The sequence below is a fragment of the Kogia breviceps genome, chromosome 6 (assembly GCF_026419965.1).
Source record: "Kogia breviceps isolate mKogBre1 chromosome 6, mKogBre1 haplotype 1, whole genome shotgun sequence".
NCBI classification, from domain to species: domain Eukaryota; kingdom Metazoa; phylum Chordata; class Mammalia; order Artiodactyla; family Physeteridae; genus Kogia; species Kogia breviceps.
The window spans coordinates 116,365,552-116,382,583 of record NC_081315.1 but is presented as its reverse complement, the minus strand read 5'-3'; the positions used below and the strand labels follow the sequence as shown (position 1 = coordinate 116,382,583).

General features: G+C 42.2%; 1 protein-coding gene across 6 annotated transcripts in view; it reads left to right on the top strand.

The window, feature by feature from the left end:
• LEF1 (lymphoid enhancer binding factor 1) overlaps window positions 1-17,032 on the top strand; it is a 120,849-nt gene that overhangs the window by 75,778 nt on the left and 28,039 nt on the right. For 4 of the 6 annotated variants that reach the window (XM_059067679.2, XM_059067681.2, XM_067036467.1 and 1 more), the window contains exons 4-8: window positions 4,892-5,024; window positions 11,570-11,660; window positions 13,503-13,586; window positions 15,673-15,795; window positions 16,834-16,996. In XM_059067679.2, the coding sequence (XP_058923662.1) occupies window positions 4,892-5,024; window positions 11,570-11,660; window positions 13,503-13,586; window positions 15,673-15,795; window positions 16,834-16,996 (594 nt within the window). The remainder of the gene's footprint in view (window positions 1-4,891; window positions 5,025-11,569; window positions 11,661-13,502; window positions 13,587-15,672; window positions 15,796-16,833; window positions 16,997-17,032) is intronic. The other 2 variants (XM_059067680.2, XM_059067682.2) reach the window with 1 other exon arrangement.

Below are 17,032 nucleotides of genomic sequence, written 5' to 3'. Positions count from 1 at the left end.
CCACTTCATGTCCACAGGAGGTGTGGGCCTTATTGGCCGTGATGCCGAAGAAGTCCTTACCTGCAGGGACCAACCAGGGTGGCGGCCAAGCTAGCTTCCTTGGAATGTTTTCCAGTCCTGGAGAGAAAGGTGGCAGTTGAGTCTCCAGCTCTAACCGCTGCTACTAAGGTGCCTCTTTGTCTGATGTGATTGCTGTGCGGGGGACAGAGACCACATGGGCATTTCATGGATGTCACATGCTGTCAGCTACAGCCCAGGTGGTCAACTCAGTGTCCAAGATTGTATGAGCTGGGCTCTTCAGGGAGGCCGCGTGGTCTACTGGTAATGAACGTGGCCTCTAGAGCCAGACTTCCTGCATTTGAACCTGGCTTTGCCACTTACTAGCTCTGGGTCCTCAGGAAAGTTACTTACCTTCTCTGTGCCGCAGCCTCCCCATCTGGAAAAGGAGGCTAATGATAGTATCTGCCTCAAAGATACTTATAAAGTGCTTAGTACATAGGAAGTACTTGGCTAAGTGTTAGTTACTGTAATCATTATGTGCTTCGCGGGTAAGGGTGGCCTGATGGTGGTTTTTCCGGTTTGGGAAAAGATTGCGGGATTCCTCCTTGAATGGCCACTTACGGGTGCCGAGTATAGGCAGGAGAGCTGTGTTCTCGAATCCACCCCGGATATTTTTTTCGACCCCTTTTCCAGTACCTGCTCTTTCCATCTTTTTCCTTTGCTCACCTGAGTGGATCACCTGCCTGACATGTGTAGCTGGCATCGGAAGGTGAAGGTCTGTGGCCCGGTTCAGCCACTTGCTGCCGTAGAAGCGTAGGCAAGTTGCTGAACCTCTCTCTGAGCAGGCATGGAGCATTTGGGACGACTTAAGGCTGCCAGGTGTCCTGTAAAGGTGCAGTAATTGTGCATGCTGTTTTCCTGAGATGATCAAGGGAAGGACACATGTTGGGAGTACCTGGTGGTTCTCCTCTGGAAGCGAAGACTTAACCTGACCGTACCTGTGAATGAAAAAGAATCGAAGTGATTTTTGCCCTTCCTCCCTCCCTTACGGGGAGCTGTGTGCTGGGAAAAGCACCAGAGGGGGAGTCAGGAGACTGGGGTCCCAGTAGGTACAGTACTAGGTGCACAGTTGCCAGCACAGAGTAGGAGCCAAAAAGATGGTGTTTTCCTACTGCTTGGTTCTACTCTCTTAAGTGCCCCTGGGGTCTCCATTCCCATATTTTGTCACAGTGGCCCTGTGTTAACTGGAGTTGTGTAGTGAGCAATGCTGTCTTACTGTAATTGTTGACAGTAGTCATGGCTTGATCACCCACCCGTTCCCTGGTGACCTCTGTTTTTCAGCTTCCTGTCTTAGAAAGTAATGATCTTGGACTAAATGAACTTTCGGTTTCTTACAGCTTTAATGTGATACGAAGGCATATGATGAGATATACACTGTCTCTTCTATCACCTGGTTCCTCTTCTTCTTAGCACTTGATGTCTTTTCAGATTTTGCTTGGGGTTTTTGTTTTGTTTTTTACGCATTTTTTTTTTTTTTTTTTTTAGTCTCCAATATCCGCATCCCCATTTCCAGGCCCCTAGAGAGGAAGCTGCGTGAAAGCAGGGACCTTGTCTGTATTGGCCGTCTGCACTAGAATAGTGCTTGGCACATTTTAGGCGCTTAATGAATTTACACATGTGCCCACATACATGCCTGTAACTAGGCATTATAACGTAGTTACGTAAGTCTGTCTATAGAAGCTAAGCAGTCGATTAGTTAATTTCTCTCCTCACACACTCCCCTCCCCAATATACAGCACATTGCTATTTGGAGATTAGAAGACTAGAATTAAGAATGGTTATGTTGGGAGTTTGGGACTGACATGCACACACTGCTGTATTTAAAAGAGACAACCAACAAGGACCTACTGTAGAGCCCAGGGAACTCTGCTCAATATTATGTAACATCCTAAATGGGAAAAGAATTTGAAAAAGAATAGATACATGTATATGTGTAAGTGAATCACTTTGCTGTACACCTGAAACTAACACAACATTGTTAATCAGCTGTACTCCAATATAAAATAAAAAGTTCAGAACAAAGAGAAGAAAATCCTAAGGTGGGCGATAAAACAGAGTGGTTATATTGTCTGTCTTAAAACTTACACGAAGTCGCGGTGCCTGGCTTCTCTCCTTGTGTGTGCGTGTAGCATCAGAGGGCAGCAGCTCCTGATGTCAGAGGAAGCCCATCGTTTAGGGCTGAGGACACTTGACTGTGAGGGCGACGTGCCAAGCATCCGTGGTGTCGGTTAGACCCTTTTGTATACGTAGCAGAGGTGATCAGCAGGAGGCGAGATATAAACCCTAGAATTGGGCTCGCTCATATTATTAAGATTTCATATTGCTTGTATTTGGCCACAAAAATAGACATAATCCTTGTTGGCTTTAACACACCTACTAGTACTGCTTCCGCTATCCATCTTGCAAAATATAAGACAAGGCCAGAGCTTAAATGAAAATCCTCAGCTTCTTATCTCCTTCCCACAGGAAAGCAAATCTGTCTTGAAAACCGTAAAATTAAGAGGAGAGCAAGGATAGCATAATTTAACAAAAATTCATGGCACCGGATTCTGAGCTATATGACTGGAGGGATAGGTCAGACATTAAGAAGATGCTGCCTGCTAATGCAGGTTCCTTAAGGTGGTGCTCTGGAAATGAGAAAGGCATGCAAAATAAATATATATATTTTTTTTTTCCCAGAAGATTTCTGCAATGCTTTTTTCACTACCCCAAGAAAATATCTAAGTAGATTGTTTGGTGATTATGCTTCTTATAAAACTTCTGAAAAATGAAACTCAAAGCAGTTATTCTAAACTATAGTTGAAATATATTCATTTTAGCATTTGGCTGTTGCGATTTTTGCTGTATTTAAAAGGTTTTATAATAATAATATTCTCACACCCACCCACCTCCCACTTCCCCTAGCATTCTAAATATTTTAAGAAGCATTCATCTAGCATTCTAAGTATTTAAGAAGCTCATTCTGTGTATATGACAGACTGCATCATTAACCCTTGAAAAGCACTGAAAGATTTTTTTTTAACCTTTTACACATTTATATGCATAGATGTCTGTGCAGAAGTGTAGGGAGAAAAGGCATGTGGCTTTGATAATGGTGCTCTATTTAATAAATGCCAAGGGCTATATGAGCTATGCAAGTTCTGCCATTGGAGGGAAGCTGATAATTATAAAATAGGGGAAAGTCTAGTATGGATATTATGTCATTGTCTAAAAAAGTGTGATTTTTTTCCCCTTGCTTTTTTTCTTTTATAAGTTGCTTTTGGGTGCAGGTTGTAACGATAGGGTATAGAGAATTACTAACTGTAAAGAGAATTAAGGGTTACTTGTATGATTATTCCTAATTTTCCTGAGGGGACGGTTTTTCCTGTTGGAGCCACCTACTGTTTATACCTAATTTTTAAAAAAACATGAAATAATCAGCGCACATCATAGGTGCAGCCACCATACACAAGTGTGTTATGGGCCCTCAGCCGTTCAGATATGTCCCTATATTTTAAGCAGTTCACACTGTGCAGTTTTCAGGCACTTAAATTTTTTTAATACAGATATTTGTTTCCGGAGAAAGTGATTTCATGTGCATTTTAGTCTGTAGTACAGTAACAGTCTCACTGTTTCAAACTGGCTGTGGTGAAGGCATGTCTGAACTAGTGAATGAGAGGATATTTACAATTCATTATAGCCTTTTCCTCTTAAATTCACAAGTTACTTATTACTGTAGTGTTTCTAAATAGAGATCTTCCTGAGACTGCTTTAATTAGGAGATGAATTTGAAATCAGAAACGTATTTTGCATGTGTATAATTGTGTTGAGTTTACTCTCTTGGGGGGGGGTTGGGTAGAGTTTCTTTTAAAACAATCCCCTGATTAGGTTAAACTTCTGAATCTTGTTTATATTACTGATTTGCTTTGTAAGCACTTTCTTGGGGGCGGGGTCAACTTTAGCCAAACAAAAGAATTCCAGATTTCAAATTGATGAAGTCCAGATAAATAACCTGAACCTCTAAATCGGGTTACTGTTATACGCTTTTAGAATTCCACATTAAATAATAAAGTTTACTTTTAAATATAAGACATATAAAATATAAATGTTAACAATTTAGAGTGTTCTGACAAGCCATATTTCACATTATGCAGTTAAACTCAAGATTGGGAATTCGCTCTTATCAATTAAGACTTCTAGAAACTAAAGAACCTGAAGATGAACTGAGCAGCTCTAAAGCATAATGAATGACGGTCATGTTTGATTGACAAAACTATAAAACTATATGGTATAATGGGGTTCTGAAAGATGTACAACTCTAGAATTATATAAACTAAGGTGATGTCAATACAGCAGATTTCATATATACTGGGTTGTTTTAAAAAGTTGCCCTTCAAGTTGACAATATTTATTCATTTATGTATTCTTTGAACCATATTTATTGAGTGCCCTTTTTATGCGAAACATATATAATGAAGAAAGAGTTTATAAAACATTCACAACTTTTGCTCCAGTAGCTCTTTGCTGACTTTAACCTGAGGAGATAATCCAAAAGGGGAGTGTAAATATCTATGTTTAGAACTTACGTCATGTGGAATAATAGTGACCAACCTACATCTCCAAAGGGGCCTTGGTTATAAATAACTGGTTGTTTCTTGGTGGGATATTCATGCACGTGAGAAAATCCTGAAGATCTAAGTGAGTAGAGCAGATGGTTCAGTTGTCCAGGTCTGGAGATGATTCTCGGGTTGTGCTGGCGCCCAGTGACTGCTATTGTGTGACTTGTGCGGGGAGAGGAGGCAGGAGGAGGTGGGCGTCCGTATTAACGGTTGTCCTTGTGGTTACTTTGCAGTCAAATAAAGTGCCCGTGGTGCAGCCATCGCACGCAGTCCATCCTCTCACCCCCCTCATAACTTACAGCGACGAGCACTTTTCTCCAGGATCACACCCGTCACACATCCCATCGGATGTCAGCTCCAAACAAGGTGAGAGCCCTGCCTCCCTCCCCAGGCCGCTTCGGATAAGCGAGGAGCCTCATGTCATCAGTCTGAGTGGCCTCACCTCTGCCCGTGTCACTGGGTAGGTCATGATAACATTCATAGGAGACGAGAGGAATTTATTTGATAGCAATTTTTTTAATAAGCATACAAGGATTTGTGGTTGGGTTCTTTTCAGGATTAAAAAAAAAAACAGAACAAAAATATTGAAGGGTCATTTCAAAGTGACAGCTCTGATGATCTATGATCACAGTATAAACCAATATGTTGTGAAAATATATTACAAATTCAGTCCTCGGTGCCCCCTGCCGTATTTGTTTATTTTAGCATGTACTAGGTGTTGATGATAGTGTTTAAAAAAAAAAAAAGGTAGAAAAGGGACAAAGCAGGAGATTTTTTTCCCTCAAATGTTACCTTTTTGAGCCTTTTGTGATTTCTTTTGGTCTTTATATCCCTGTTGTGTTTTCTCCTCTCTTTGTTGTTTCCCAGCATCAATTTAGATATAAATATAATTAAAGTACAAAACCATCTCTGTCTAAAGTCAAAGCAACATGAGTCTTATTTTGCTTCTCTACATTATTACCAAGTTCTGCTTCTGTATCATTTACAGAGAAACACACATCATAAGCGGTCTGAAAAATCAAGACGCCTGTTTTCTAACCTGATGGGTGTGGGTGTGGGTCCATTGTCGGACACAGAGCTCGGGTTCTCCAAGCCTTCCGGTCTTGTCAGCTTAGAGCAGACTTTGAGGGGGAGTTTGTTCACAGGATAGCCCTTATTCTGTCCACGTACATACATGCTTGGGCCTCAACGGGATCTGTGGACATTCAAAATAAAAGGTCCTGTAAAACCACATGAAGGCAGAGGATGTATACAGGGGTCAAATGTGCCACCTCCAGCACTTCATCCATTTGTCCAGGCCTATCTTTGATCGATAGTGAACAACAAAATATAGTAAGTATGTAAAAAACAGGAGTGGAGTTCAGAGGCTGGGTGTTTTTCCCACTGCTGTGAACACTTCTAGGTTAAATATGTATCAAGTTCATTTCCCACCTTTATTAAAAAGACGACTGTTTGAGGACTTAGTTACTGTTGGACTTTGCTTGAGTGGAGCCCAGGTACCTTTACTTAGAGAAGGCAGAAATCATCAAGGCCGATATTTCTGGGTTTGCCTCTGTTTTATTCCTCATTTCCAGCCCTTCCTCTCCTCTACTTCCTTTTGTCAAGGACCTCCACAGAACAAGAAACATCAGAGACAGGTCTGTGAATATGTAGTGAGAAAGGGAATTAAGATAGGCATCTTAGGAAGAAGGCCGAGTTTGAGAGGGAAACTCAAGATACGACCTTGGCCGTGGCCATGGGGGACCATATGACCAATAGGACCTTGGCCTCTGAGGACCATAAAGATGCAGATGACAGTTAAAGATAGATATAAAAGCCCCAAGCAAGCTATTAGCAAAAATAATCCAACAGCATGTTTTATTTAGTTTTAAACCGTTAATTTACTTAACGATTACATAGTACTTACTATATCCCAGTCCCTGTTCCGAGCACTTTGAAACGGACTTGTTTAAAAGAATAACATTATACAAATTTTTAAAGGAGTAACACGGGATGGTTCAGAAGTTCTTTCAGGAATTCTAGGAGAGTTCAATTTTTTTTTGTTGTTTTTTTTTTAAATATTTATTTATTTTATTTATGTTGGCTGTGCTGGGCTTTAGTTATGGGATGCGTGCGGGATCTAGTTCCCCAACCAGGGATGGAACCTGGGCCCCCTGCATTGGCAGCGCGGAGTCTTACCCACTGGACCACCAGGGAAGTCCCTAGGAGAGTTCAGTTTTTTGAAACAATTTTCTGACTAGCTACCAATTACAATTACACTTTCTCTTCCGTTTCCATATCTTACAGCTACCCTACCTTGTTTTACCTTGCTAATCGTAATTTGTATCATTACTCCTCAAACTTTTTTTTTTTTTAGAACTAGAGAAGGGACTAGTGGGCATGAACAGAAATTGCTTGCAGTTTCTTTGAAGTATTTTGTCCTAAAAATTCGTGTGATTTTTGCATTCTACTCCATACACAGTTTACATTTGTTTTAATATAAAAATCCTGTTTTTAATTACTTTTTTTGTCTTGGACTTCATGTACCTCATCACCATGTAGTTAGGGGGATATAAAACCTTGGTTTAAAAAGAACTAATTTTGGGCTTCCCTGGTGGCGCAGTGGTTGAGAGTCCGCCTGCCGATGCGGGGGACATGGGTTCGTGCCCCAGTCCGGGAAGATCCCACGTGTCACGAAGCGGCTGGGCCCGTGAGCCATGGCCGCTGAGCCTGCACGTCCGGAGCCCGCGCTCCGCAACGGGAGAGGCCACAACAGTGAGAGGCCCGCGTACCGCAAAAAAAAAAAAAAAAAAGGAAAAAAAAAAAGAACTAATTTTTTTAAAAGTACTAATTTACATGATTTTGAGTTCATATCATTATATTTGGGTACATTGATCACCAAAAAATAAGTATAAGGGAAAAAAAGTCTAAGGCTTACTGGATCTCTTGCATTTACTCTCTTTTCTCTCCTTTTGTCTGACTTTTGGTTATATCACATACAGCTGGTTATAACATGGTGGTACTGAGTTGCTGATTTCAAAGTTCCTTGGGAAGCTGGCTAGCTTTATCCCCCTCAAATCCAAAAAAAGAATATCCTGTTCATACTCTAACCCTAGATGGAATTATCCGATAAATATAAACTGCTTGTCAGGAGAACCCATTCTCATTTGTAGGAAAATAACTTTAGGTTGATTTCCTATTAGGAAGCACATTAGGTTTTACGTTTCCCTCAGTATGTGTGTCGGGACAGGGTGCGGGGTGCAGGTGTGTAGGTGTAGTTAGTTGTAGGAAAAGCAAGGGAAGCTAATACCCATCATTTTGTTCCACTCATTGTGTCTGATAAAAATGTTAAAAGGAAAGAGCTTTTAAGAAATACTGGATTTAGGGCTTCCCTGGTGACGCAGTGGTTGAGAGTCCGCCTGCCGATGCAGGGGACGCGGGTTCGTGCCCCGGTCCGGGAGGATCCCACGTGCCGCGGAGCGGCTGGGCCCATGAGCCATGGCCGCTGAGCCTGCGCGTCCGGAGCCTGTGCTCCGCGATGGGAGAGGCCACAGCAGTGAGAGGCCCGCGTACCGCCAAAAATAAAAAAAACAACAAAAAAAGAAATACTGGGTTTATGTACCTGTTTATATGTTTGTATCCTTATAAATAACAGCAAACACTCAACATAGTGCTTGTACTATATACCAGGCACTTCTCAGTATTATATATGAATGCATTTATTCCTCACAACAACACTTATTTCATTTTCATTCTGATTTTACAGAATAGTAATTAAATAACTTCCTCAAGGACATATAGCTAGTGAGTGACAGAATTACTATATCCATACAGTCTGACACCAGAATCTTTTTAGCTGTGTTTATAAAAGTTATATATAAAAGTTTAAATTTTTTAAGGATATACTGCATAGAGCCTCCAGAATATATTTAAGTGTTCAATAAATACTCACTGAATGATGTGAAATGTGTCTAAAGTAGCACAGGAGTTGGTAGAGAGGCACATACTTCTAGGAATCTTTGGAAATGGGATCTTAAAACAACAGTAAGCTATTTAGAAAACACATCCACTTTATTCTACTCATGTAATGACCTAAGCCACATCGTGTATGTACGTGCAAAATGGTTACAGTACTGACCCAGCATGGGGAATGGGTCCTTTTATTTCACCTGTTCATTTGTTTAGTCGCTCAGAAGTATATTCAGAGCCTCTTCCGGAGACAGCCATTGTTTGATGCACAGGTGGGGAAAACACGGTCTCTTTTTTCCAAGCAGTGTACAAGGCTCAGGCAGGAAATCATTTGTAGAACCTCACTATAAAACGGAGTGAAGGGGCTTCCCTGGTGGCGCAGTGGTTGAGAGTCTGCCTGCCGATGTAGGGGACACGGGTTCGTGCCCCGGTCCGGGAAGATCCCACATGCAGCATAGTGAAGAATATATATATATATATATATATATATATGCGGTACGCGGGCCTCTCACTGCTGTGGCCTCTCCCGTTGCGGAGCACAGGCTCCGGACACGCAGGCTCAGCGGCCATGGCTCACGGGCCCAGCCGCTCCGCGGCATGTGGGATCCTCCCGGACCGGGGCACGAACCCGTGACCCCTACATCGGCAGGCAGACTCTCAACCACTGCGCCACCAGGGAAGCCCAAAGTGAAGAATATCTTAAGTACTATGTAAAAGTACAAATGAAATGTTGTAAATTCAAAGAAGAAAGATTTCTCAGAGCAATAAAAGTTAGAGAATATTCCGTGATAGAGAGGTATCTGAAATATGAGTAGAATTTTAATAGAAAGAGTCCAGTTAAATACCCAGCATAGGAACTAGCATGTAGCAGGTGCTAAGTAAATGGTAGTTCCTTCCTTTCTTCTTAAGCAGTAAAACCAAATCCAGCTAGTTTGTATTTTTTGTTCTGTCAAATTACTCCCACGCAGATTCACTAATGCAGCCTTCTCAGTGTACTCAGAACAATGGACTAGAATGGAGAGCAGGGTTTTCAAGCTTGTCTGCTTAGAGACATGTGATTGGAAGCAGGCTACTTCTCTGCATCCCAGAGATAAGCTCCCAGGACAAATCGCATGTTTTAGGTACCTGAACAGTCACTTCACCTCTCCAACAAAGGGATTAAAGGAGACAATTGAGACAATTCCATCTCTGATTATGATTTTCAAGTTCAAATTTCCACAAAGTTTTCCAAGTTCTTCTGAGTTGGCCTGGTTTTTCTTATCAAAACTGAGCAACCCGCCTGCAGAACCTGAGGCTTGGAGAGGTATCAGAATGTCAGGGTGAAGGAGGCAGCGAGTTGGAGAAACTTCCCTGTGATTCTGATACATCAAGAATCACCACTCTAGGCACCCCTGCTGTCCCTACCTCCCCAGACCCAAGAAAAAAATCCCAGAGTATGAAATTTGGGGTCTACTGTGACCAAAAGAAGCAGTATTTCTAGCTTTAAAATAAAGGGAGATTTGATAGTCACTCTGCTAAGGTGAACTTCCAGCTTCCAGAAAGCAACTGCCAGTGGCTCTGCTTCAGTGGGGGAGAGTGGATCTGCAGAATGCCTTAGGACCCATTGTATGCAGTGCTTTTGGTGAATTGATGATATAAAGGAATTAAAAGAATACTCATTAAATTTGAAAGTGATAAGAGATCAAAAAAGGAGATTTTAGACTATTCTTTTAAAAACGGTAAAACCTCAGATGATCTCCTGTAAACTCTCTGTTAAGAGAAAGATTAAAGACCTTTCTCTGAGAGTTGAGAAATAGTTTGTCCTAACTTCAAAGTCAAATTAACATCCACTTTGAAGGCAACACTTCGTAAGCCATTCCCATATGCTCAAGGCCTTGAGTATCTTTTAAGATCCAAATAAAATTCATAAACATTTTGAATAGTAAAAAAGCAGCCTACTTAAAGAGCATCTTCTGTATACTCACCTAATTTAATTTGCATACTGGCCAATGTAATTACAGCCACTGAATGCATATTCTGGGTGTTAAACCTGGGAATGTGTGTTTGCACATGGTAGTGGCCTTTTAAAGCCAGATTAGCTATGTAAAGAAACTCCTGTGGCTTTTTTCTGCTCAGAAGCACTTTCCCCCAAATCTAAATCTAAGTTTTTATTTTGCATTTTTATGTGTGCATTTTAGCCCTTCTTTTCTGTACCCAAGGTAAGATATAAACAAAGAGGTGTCATCTGGGACTAGGATTAGGTACAGTCTTCAGGTGGTTTTTACAGTTAAAGGGCAGTGTGCTCCAGGGAGTGTGAGCTCAAGAAACAATTTGGTGGCACTCTCATTTTCTGTGGAATACAACTAATCCAGAACAGCTTGACCTTGGAGCCCAGAGGACTCAACTTGATGAAGAGCTTAGTTGGAGCTGAAGTGGCAGAGACCAGATGAATCATATCAAGTACGACCATTATGGGGCTGAAGATGATTTCTAATTAATCTTTGATCCTCTGAGGTATCACATTTCCCAAATCTATGTGTCCATAAGGGAGCCAGTGAAAATCTGAAAGTAGCAATTTACCTAATCCTTGAACACCACGGCAGGCCTTCTACTTATGAAGGGCTGTCATTTTCCATTCTACACAAAAACAATTGTCTACCATTTTCCTGACCAAAGTGATATTATAATGAGGGCAAACTAAATAATTTTAAAGTCTTGTTTTGATGCCTGTTTTACTAGCAGCATATTTACTCTTTCAGGAGCTCCTCAAGATGTACTACCTTAATGCCTGTTTTCTCAGATGCTGAAATCTTGAGAAAAGCTAACAAACTGACTTCTGTTGAATGGATCTGAAAAATAAATATTGTTTCATTCTAGAACTTAAGTATTAATGACATCATGCAATTTCTTGCCTTTCTGTTTCTCTTAAAGTCGAATGTCCTATGAATCTGAAAACTCTACCTCTCTGTTGTGCTTTTTAATAGGCATGTCCAGACATCCTCCAGCTCCCGAGATCCCTACCTTTTATCCCCTGTCTCCGGGTGGTGTTGGACAGATTACCCCACCTCTTGGCTGGTAAGATCCTTCCTGCAACATTTAGCCAGGCATTTGAACAACACGTGTTCTTCTACTTCCCATTCATGGAAATTAGCTTTATGAATGATAACACTTGAGTTGAAGAAACTTCACATCAACAAGCAGGTGCTAACTTTATTTCATTTCAATTTAAAAGATTAAAAAACATTCAGACTTTGAAATGGATTGAATTCGTTTGCTAATATGTGTAGAAAATGGCTGTGTAGCAGTTGCTTTGAAGCTTATAGTTTTATGGATTCAATTTGTGGCTTTGGGCATTTGCTATGCCTGTACAAAGTGTTTAGTGTGGATTTTTCTTTTCTAGTTCTTTATGAACAACTTATATTTTTGAAACATAACCTTAGATGTATTGAATATCAATCTTTGCTTATAAATGGGCAAGTGAGATAAATGACAAATAACTAGGGAGAAATGCAAGTGCAAAAGCATCTTTTGAATTTTAATAAAATAAGCACCAGTTTGAGTTCAGAGGCATGAAAAACTGATGTTTGGACTTCTTTTTTCAGAATCCAAATGCTCTCTATTTTGTTATTTCTGAAAAATCCGTAACATTCCTTTCAAAATTTTTTAATTGTAAAGGTAAAGGAAAAGAAATCTATTTAGGGAAGAGTCACTGCATATAATTTGGCCTATTTTTGTCATTTTATTGTTAGCGTGCAGCTTTCCCTGCTCCCAGTCCCCTTTCTCTCCTCTCCCCACTGCTCACTCCATGGACAGAGTGCTGCAACTTCGCCAAATATTTTCCTCTCCTTTTTTTTTTTCTGCGGTACGCGGGCCTCTCACTGCTGTGGCCTCTCCCGTTGCGGAGCACAGGCTCCGGACGCGCAGGCTCAGCGGCCATGACTCACGGGCCCAGCTGCTCCGTGGTACGTGGGATCCTCCCAGACCGCGGGCACGAACCCGCGTCCCCTGAATCGGCAGGCGGACTCTCAACCACTGCGCCACCAGGGAAGCCCCCTCTCTCCTTTCTTTATCTGACTCCCTGTCCCCACAGCTCCCATGTCAAGGCCCCAGTTTCCCTACCTTGACATCCTTATATTGTCTCTTCTTCATAAGGAGGGCTCATCCTGCCATGGAAATTCCAGCTCTCTCTCTTCTCTTTGCGTTAAATCTCTCAGTCAATAACTCAGTCTGAATTTAATTGATTATGCAAATATTTTCAAACCTACATCAATTATTCTCTCTGAATTTAGCAACTCAAGGGCAATAATCCTGGGCTGGGTTGCATCCGTGGCATCTGATAAAAAAAAGACTGTGTAAATGAAAAGTGTGAGATGTAGGAAAAACAGAGGGAGAGCTGGAATTCTCAGAGGAGAGAGACAATAATTCCAATGAATCGATCTTTTATTTCTTCCCTGTAGCATGGATATGGGGGGGGGGAGTGCAGTGTTTTAAAAACTTGGTTCATTTTTATATAAATATAAACTTTTATCTCCTTCTTTCTTCCCTTCCCTGATATTCTCAAAGATTCTGATAAAGAACCCACTGACCTAAAAGGAGTATTTCACCATTCTCAGGTTCTGTTATATTCGGTAAACATTGTTTACCTGCCTGCTTTGTTCAAAGCATTCGTGGGTATGGGAGAGGGGAAGGGATAGATGACAGGTCGTTCACAGACTGCGGTGGGAGATTTCCTTCAAGGCAGACTTTGGTGCTTTGGTTGGGTGGAGGGTGAGGAAGGGAAGGAGCCGGGTGACTGAAGCAATGCCCTGGTAACACTCCCCCAAAACTCTGGTTGAGTTCCTCCCCTCATCAAACTCTTACTGCTGGTTGGTAAGTCATGCTTTGTCATTGATGGGTTCCTTTCTTCTGTGACCTCAGGCAAGGTCAGCCTGTATATCCCGTCACGGGAGGCTTCAGGCAACCCTACCCATCCTCCCTGTCAGTCGACACTTCCATGTCCAGGTAGGTGGAGGTGGAACCGGGCGCTCCAGGACAGGCTGCTCTTCCTGCGCTTGCAGCTCGCGCGCCTCTGCTTGCCTCTCGGTCCTGGCCGGGCGGGTGCACGGCTCGGCCCGCGCGTCTGTCTGCGCAGGGTACCTGGCTCCCACACTAGGCGTCCCGGAGGGTCCTCCCCGAGCAGCGCCAGCCACGCCCACCAGGGGGATGGACTCGGCCGCCCGGGAACCCGTATCTTCCTCCAGAAGACTTCGCTGCCACCCGACTGTGGGACGGGAAACGTCCCCAGAGGGGACATTATCAGAAGAGCTTGTTCGATTCAAAATATGATGGGGGTGGAATCCTGAGGGGGGGGGGGGGCGGAGAATAAAGACTGGTTTGATCTGAGTTTTCTAATTTGCTTTCTATGAGGAAAGTTCTATCAGTTTCACGTGCCAGTGTTTGAAAACGCCCAGATAGTCTAGAGCCTTCGGGACCAAGGCCGTCGAAAGAGAAGGGACGGTGCTCACAGGCTGTCAGGCCATACGGGGCTGCGTGTCCTAGTGTGTGAATCAGGCCCCGTGTGGACACGTTGGTGCAAGCGAAGCTCTGTGAGGTCTGCTGTGCCACACCGCTGTGTGTAATGCTTTTGCCTCTGGAAAGGATGGCTTCTGTGCCCTGTGCTTGATGTACACACACATTTGTGGTGTATCATCTGCGTGTTCAATGTGGCTTTTTCAAAGGAGCTAGCATTAACATGCTAGAAGTCAAACTGTTGGGTTAGTAACTGGTTGTGAATCTTTACTTTTTTACATCGGTATGAAATTCGCAGTTTTCTGTGGCGAATTTCAGCTTTTAAAGAAACGTTATTTTTTCAGTAGATTGTAAATCTAGCTGATTGAGAGGGGATGAAATTAATATCCTTCCCCCCAAATATATCTGTACATTTTTTTTTTAACATTATAAGAATTGTGTGATGACAGGATTTTCTCACGGGCAAATAACCAGCATCATGTATTTTTGCAAATGGTACACTTAGCAGAGCATTATGATTTGATCACATATTTGTATTTTTCCCATGCCTCCTTAATTTTTTAAAATTTGTTTCTGAAATATTACATATCCAAGCAGAGTCCCTTCTTTCCGTCTCAGAAGAAGGAATTAACTGTACAGGCGGTGATGAAAAGACTTGAGAAAGTTGTTTTTGTTGAATTAAATTGTTGACTTTAAAAGAGCTTGAAAAACAAAAATTTCTAAAGCATATCCAAATTTATCCAAAGAGCTTGTTGAAAGTACTGTCTTTGTTTTATTTTTCTTGCATGGCAGTTTCCCTCCTTTGTGTTGGTGGTAGTGGATATTTTAAGATTTGTTTAATGCTCTACAAGTATACTCTGGGAAAAAGCCTTTATTTTAGCATACGTAGTTTTTACCTTGAAGCAGAACTGTATCCTTCCCTTTAATTAAATCCTTCCCCTTAATTTTGTTATCAGTTTTCCATTAGGCCAGATCTCTCAAACACTACTTTCTTTATGTGTAGAAAATTATTTGGGGTGATGTTGATGGTGACCTTATTTAATTGGGGACTGAAGAAATTTTCCTGTTCCCTGTCTTCTCAATTGTTCTCTCCTAGTATTAGGAAAAAAGCCAACAGGAGAAGAAGACTCTTAATGTGAAGGTTCGCTTAGGAATGTAGACAGAGTTTAAAATGTGATGTCTTTAGATTTTTAAATCATTTAAAAAGCTAAATCTTAATATAGTGTTATATTTCCAGTAATTGTTCTTGAAATTCTTCTCTGAAAACTGCTTTGCAAGAAAAGTGACTCACTCTTTTTTTTTTTTTAAATCCTATGGCCTAGAGCCCTCCCAGGAGAAATGCCAGGTCGTACCATTAGCTTGAAAAAAAAAATCTGTGAGGTGGCACGTAATTATAAATATTTTCCACCTGAATACAGAAAGGAATTAATCATCAGCCTGCTCTAACTTATAGTTAATACTTCTGCGTATGAAGGCGTGTTTTCACTGTCAGCCAATAGCAGTTAGTGGGTTGTTTGGAAATTCGGTCTAGCTTTTGCTACAGCAGTTCATTTTGTTTTCTTGTCTTTCCTTCTTTTAGGTTTTCTCATCATATGATTCCTGGTCCTCCTGGTCCCCACACAACTGGCATCCCACATCCAGCTATCGTAACGCCTCAGGTCAAACAGGAACACCCACACACTGACAGCGACCTAATGCACGTGTAAGTGTGCCTCTGTCTTCACCCACGAGTGTCTGACGGTACTGAGGACTTAAACCACACAACTTCTTCTCCTTCGCTGTTGCTGAATCTGCCCCCTCTCCGTTATTATGGAAATCAGTGTAGGTCCGCCTCAAAAGCTCTGTCCCCGAGGACAGTGAGCAGCTTGATTCTCAACTGCTCTGATTTGGGGTCAGAGATTGAAAAAGGGACACAGACCTCAAAAGACGAAGGGAAACTCACCAAAGCGGGAGTGATCTTCAGAGCATAGAGACTGAATAACTTGAGCTGTTTAGCCATTTACTACAAGGGTTTGATTGGGTTCCGATTCTTGAGGAGCACAGGAGTGAAGTAGATTGGAGGGTTCAGTGCATTTCCTTCTGGAAAGGCAGTCACCCTGCATCGAGGTTTCAAGAGCACAGAATTCAAGGGAAAGGGGCAAACCAAGCCCAGGATTTCCTGTCGGGCCAGGGGTATCCCAGGCTGTTACAGCAGGGCTAAATTATCTGAAGAGATTCGTAATTGAGTTTCTTAATCTAGGGTTTGTACTGGGATGGCAGGATGGATGGGGTGGCAGGGAGCACGTGACCACCCATAAAACCCCTGCAAATACAGGCAAAAACCAGCGTGCGTGCGTTTGGGGGAGAGAGTCTAAGGTTTCATTAGCTTCTCAGAGGGGCCGTTGACCCCCCAAAAGTTAAGAACCTCAGTTCTGGAGGAGGACTGACCCACCCGCACTCTATGTTCAGCTTTTCCCGAGGTGAGCAAGGAGCACCTAAAAGTTTAGATGGAGTGTCTTCACAAGCCCATTTCCACGTTGTGTTAAACCCCTCTATAGCTGTAGGTAAACTTACTCAAACCAAAGGATCCTTATCCACAAGGAGTTGATGAGGTGCTCTTCTAAGTTGATGGTGTTCTGGGGGCTTATAGAGAGCCCAGAGGGTGGCCCCAGCCTGAGCTGGACTTATAAGCAGATGCTCTGCTTCTCTCCTGCCATCTCTTCCTTATTCGGCTAACCTCTTCCCCACCCCCACCTTTTAGGAAGCCTCAGCATGAACAGAGAAAGGAGCAGGAGCCAAAAAGACCTCACATTAAGAAGCCTCTGAATGCTTTTATGTTATACATGAAAGAAATGAGAGCGAATGTCGTAGCAGAGTGTACTCTAAAGGAAAGCGCAGCTATCAACCAGATTCTAGGCAGAAGGGTAAGTAGTGGGATGGTTTGTAAATGTTTATGGTAA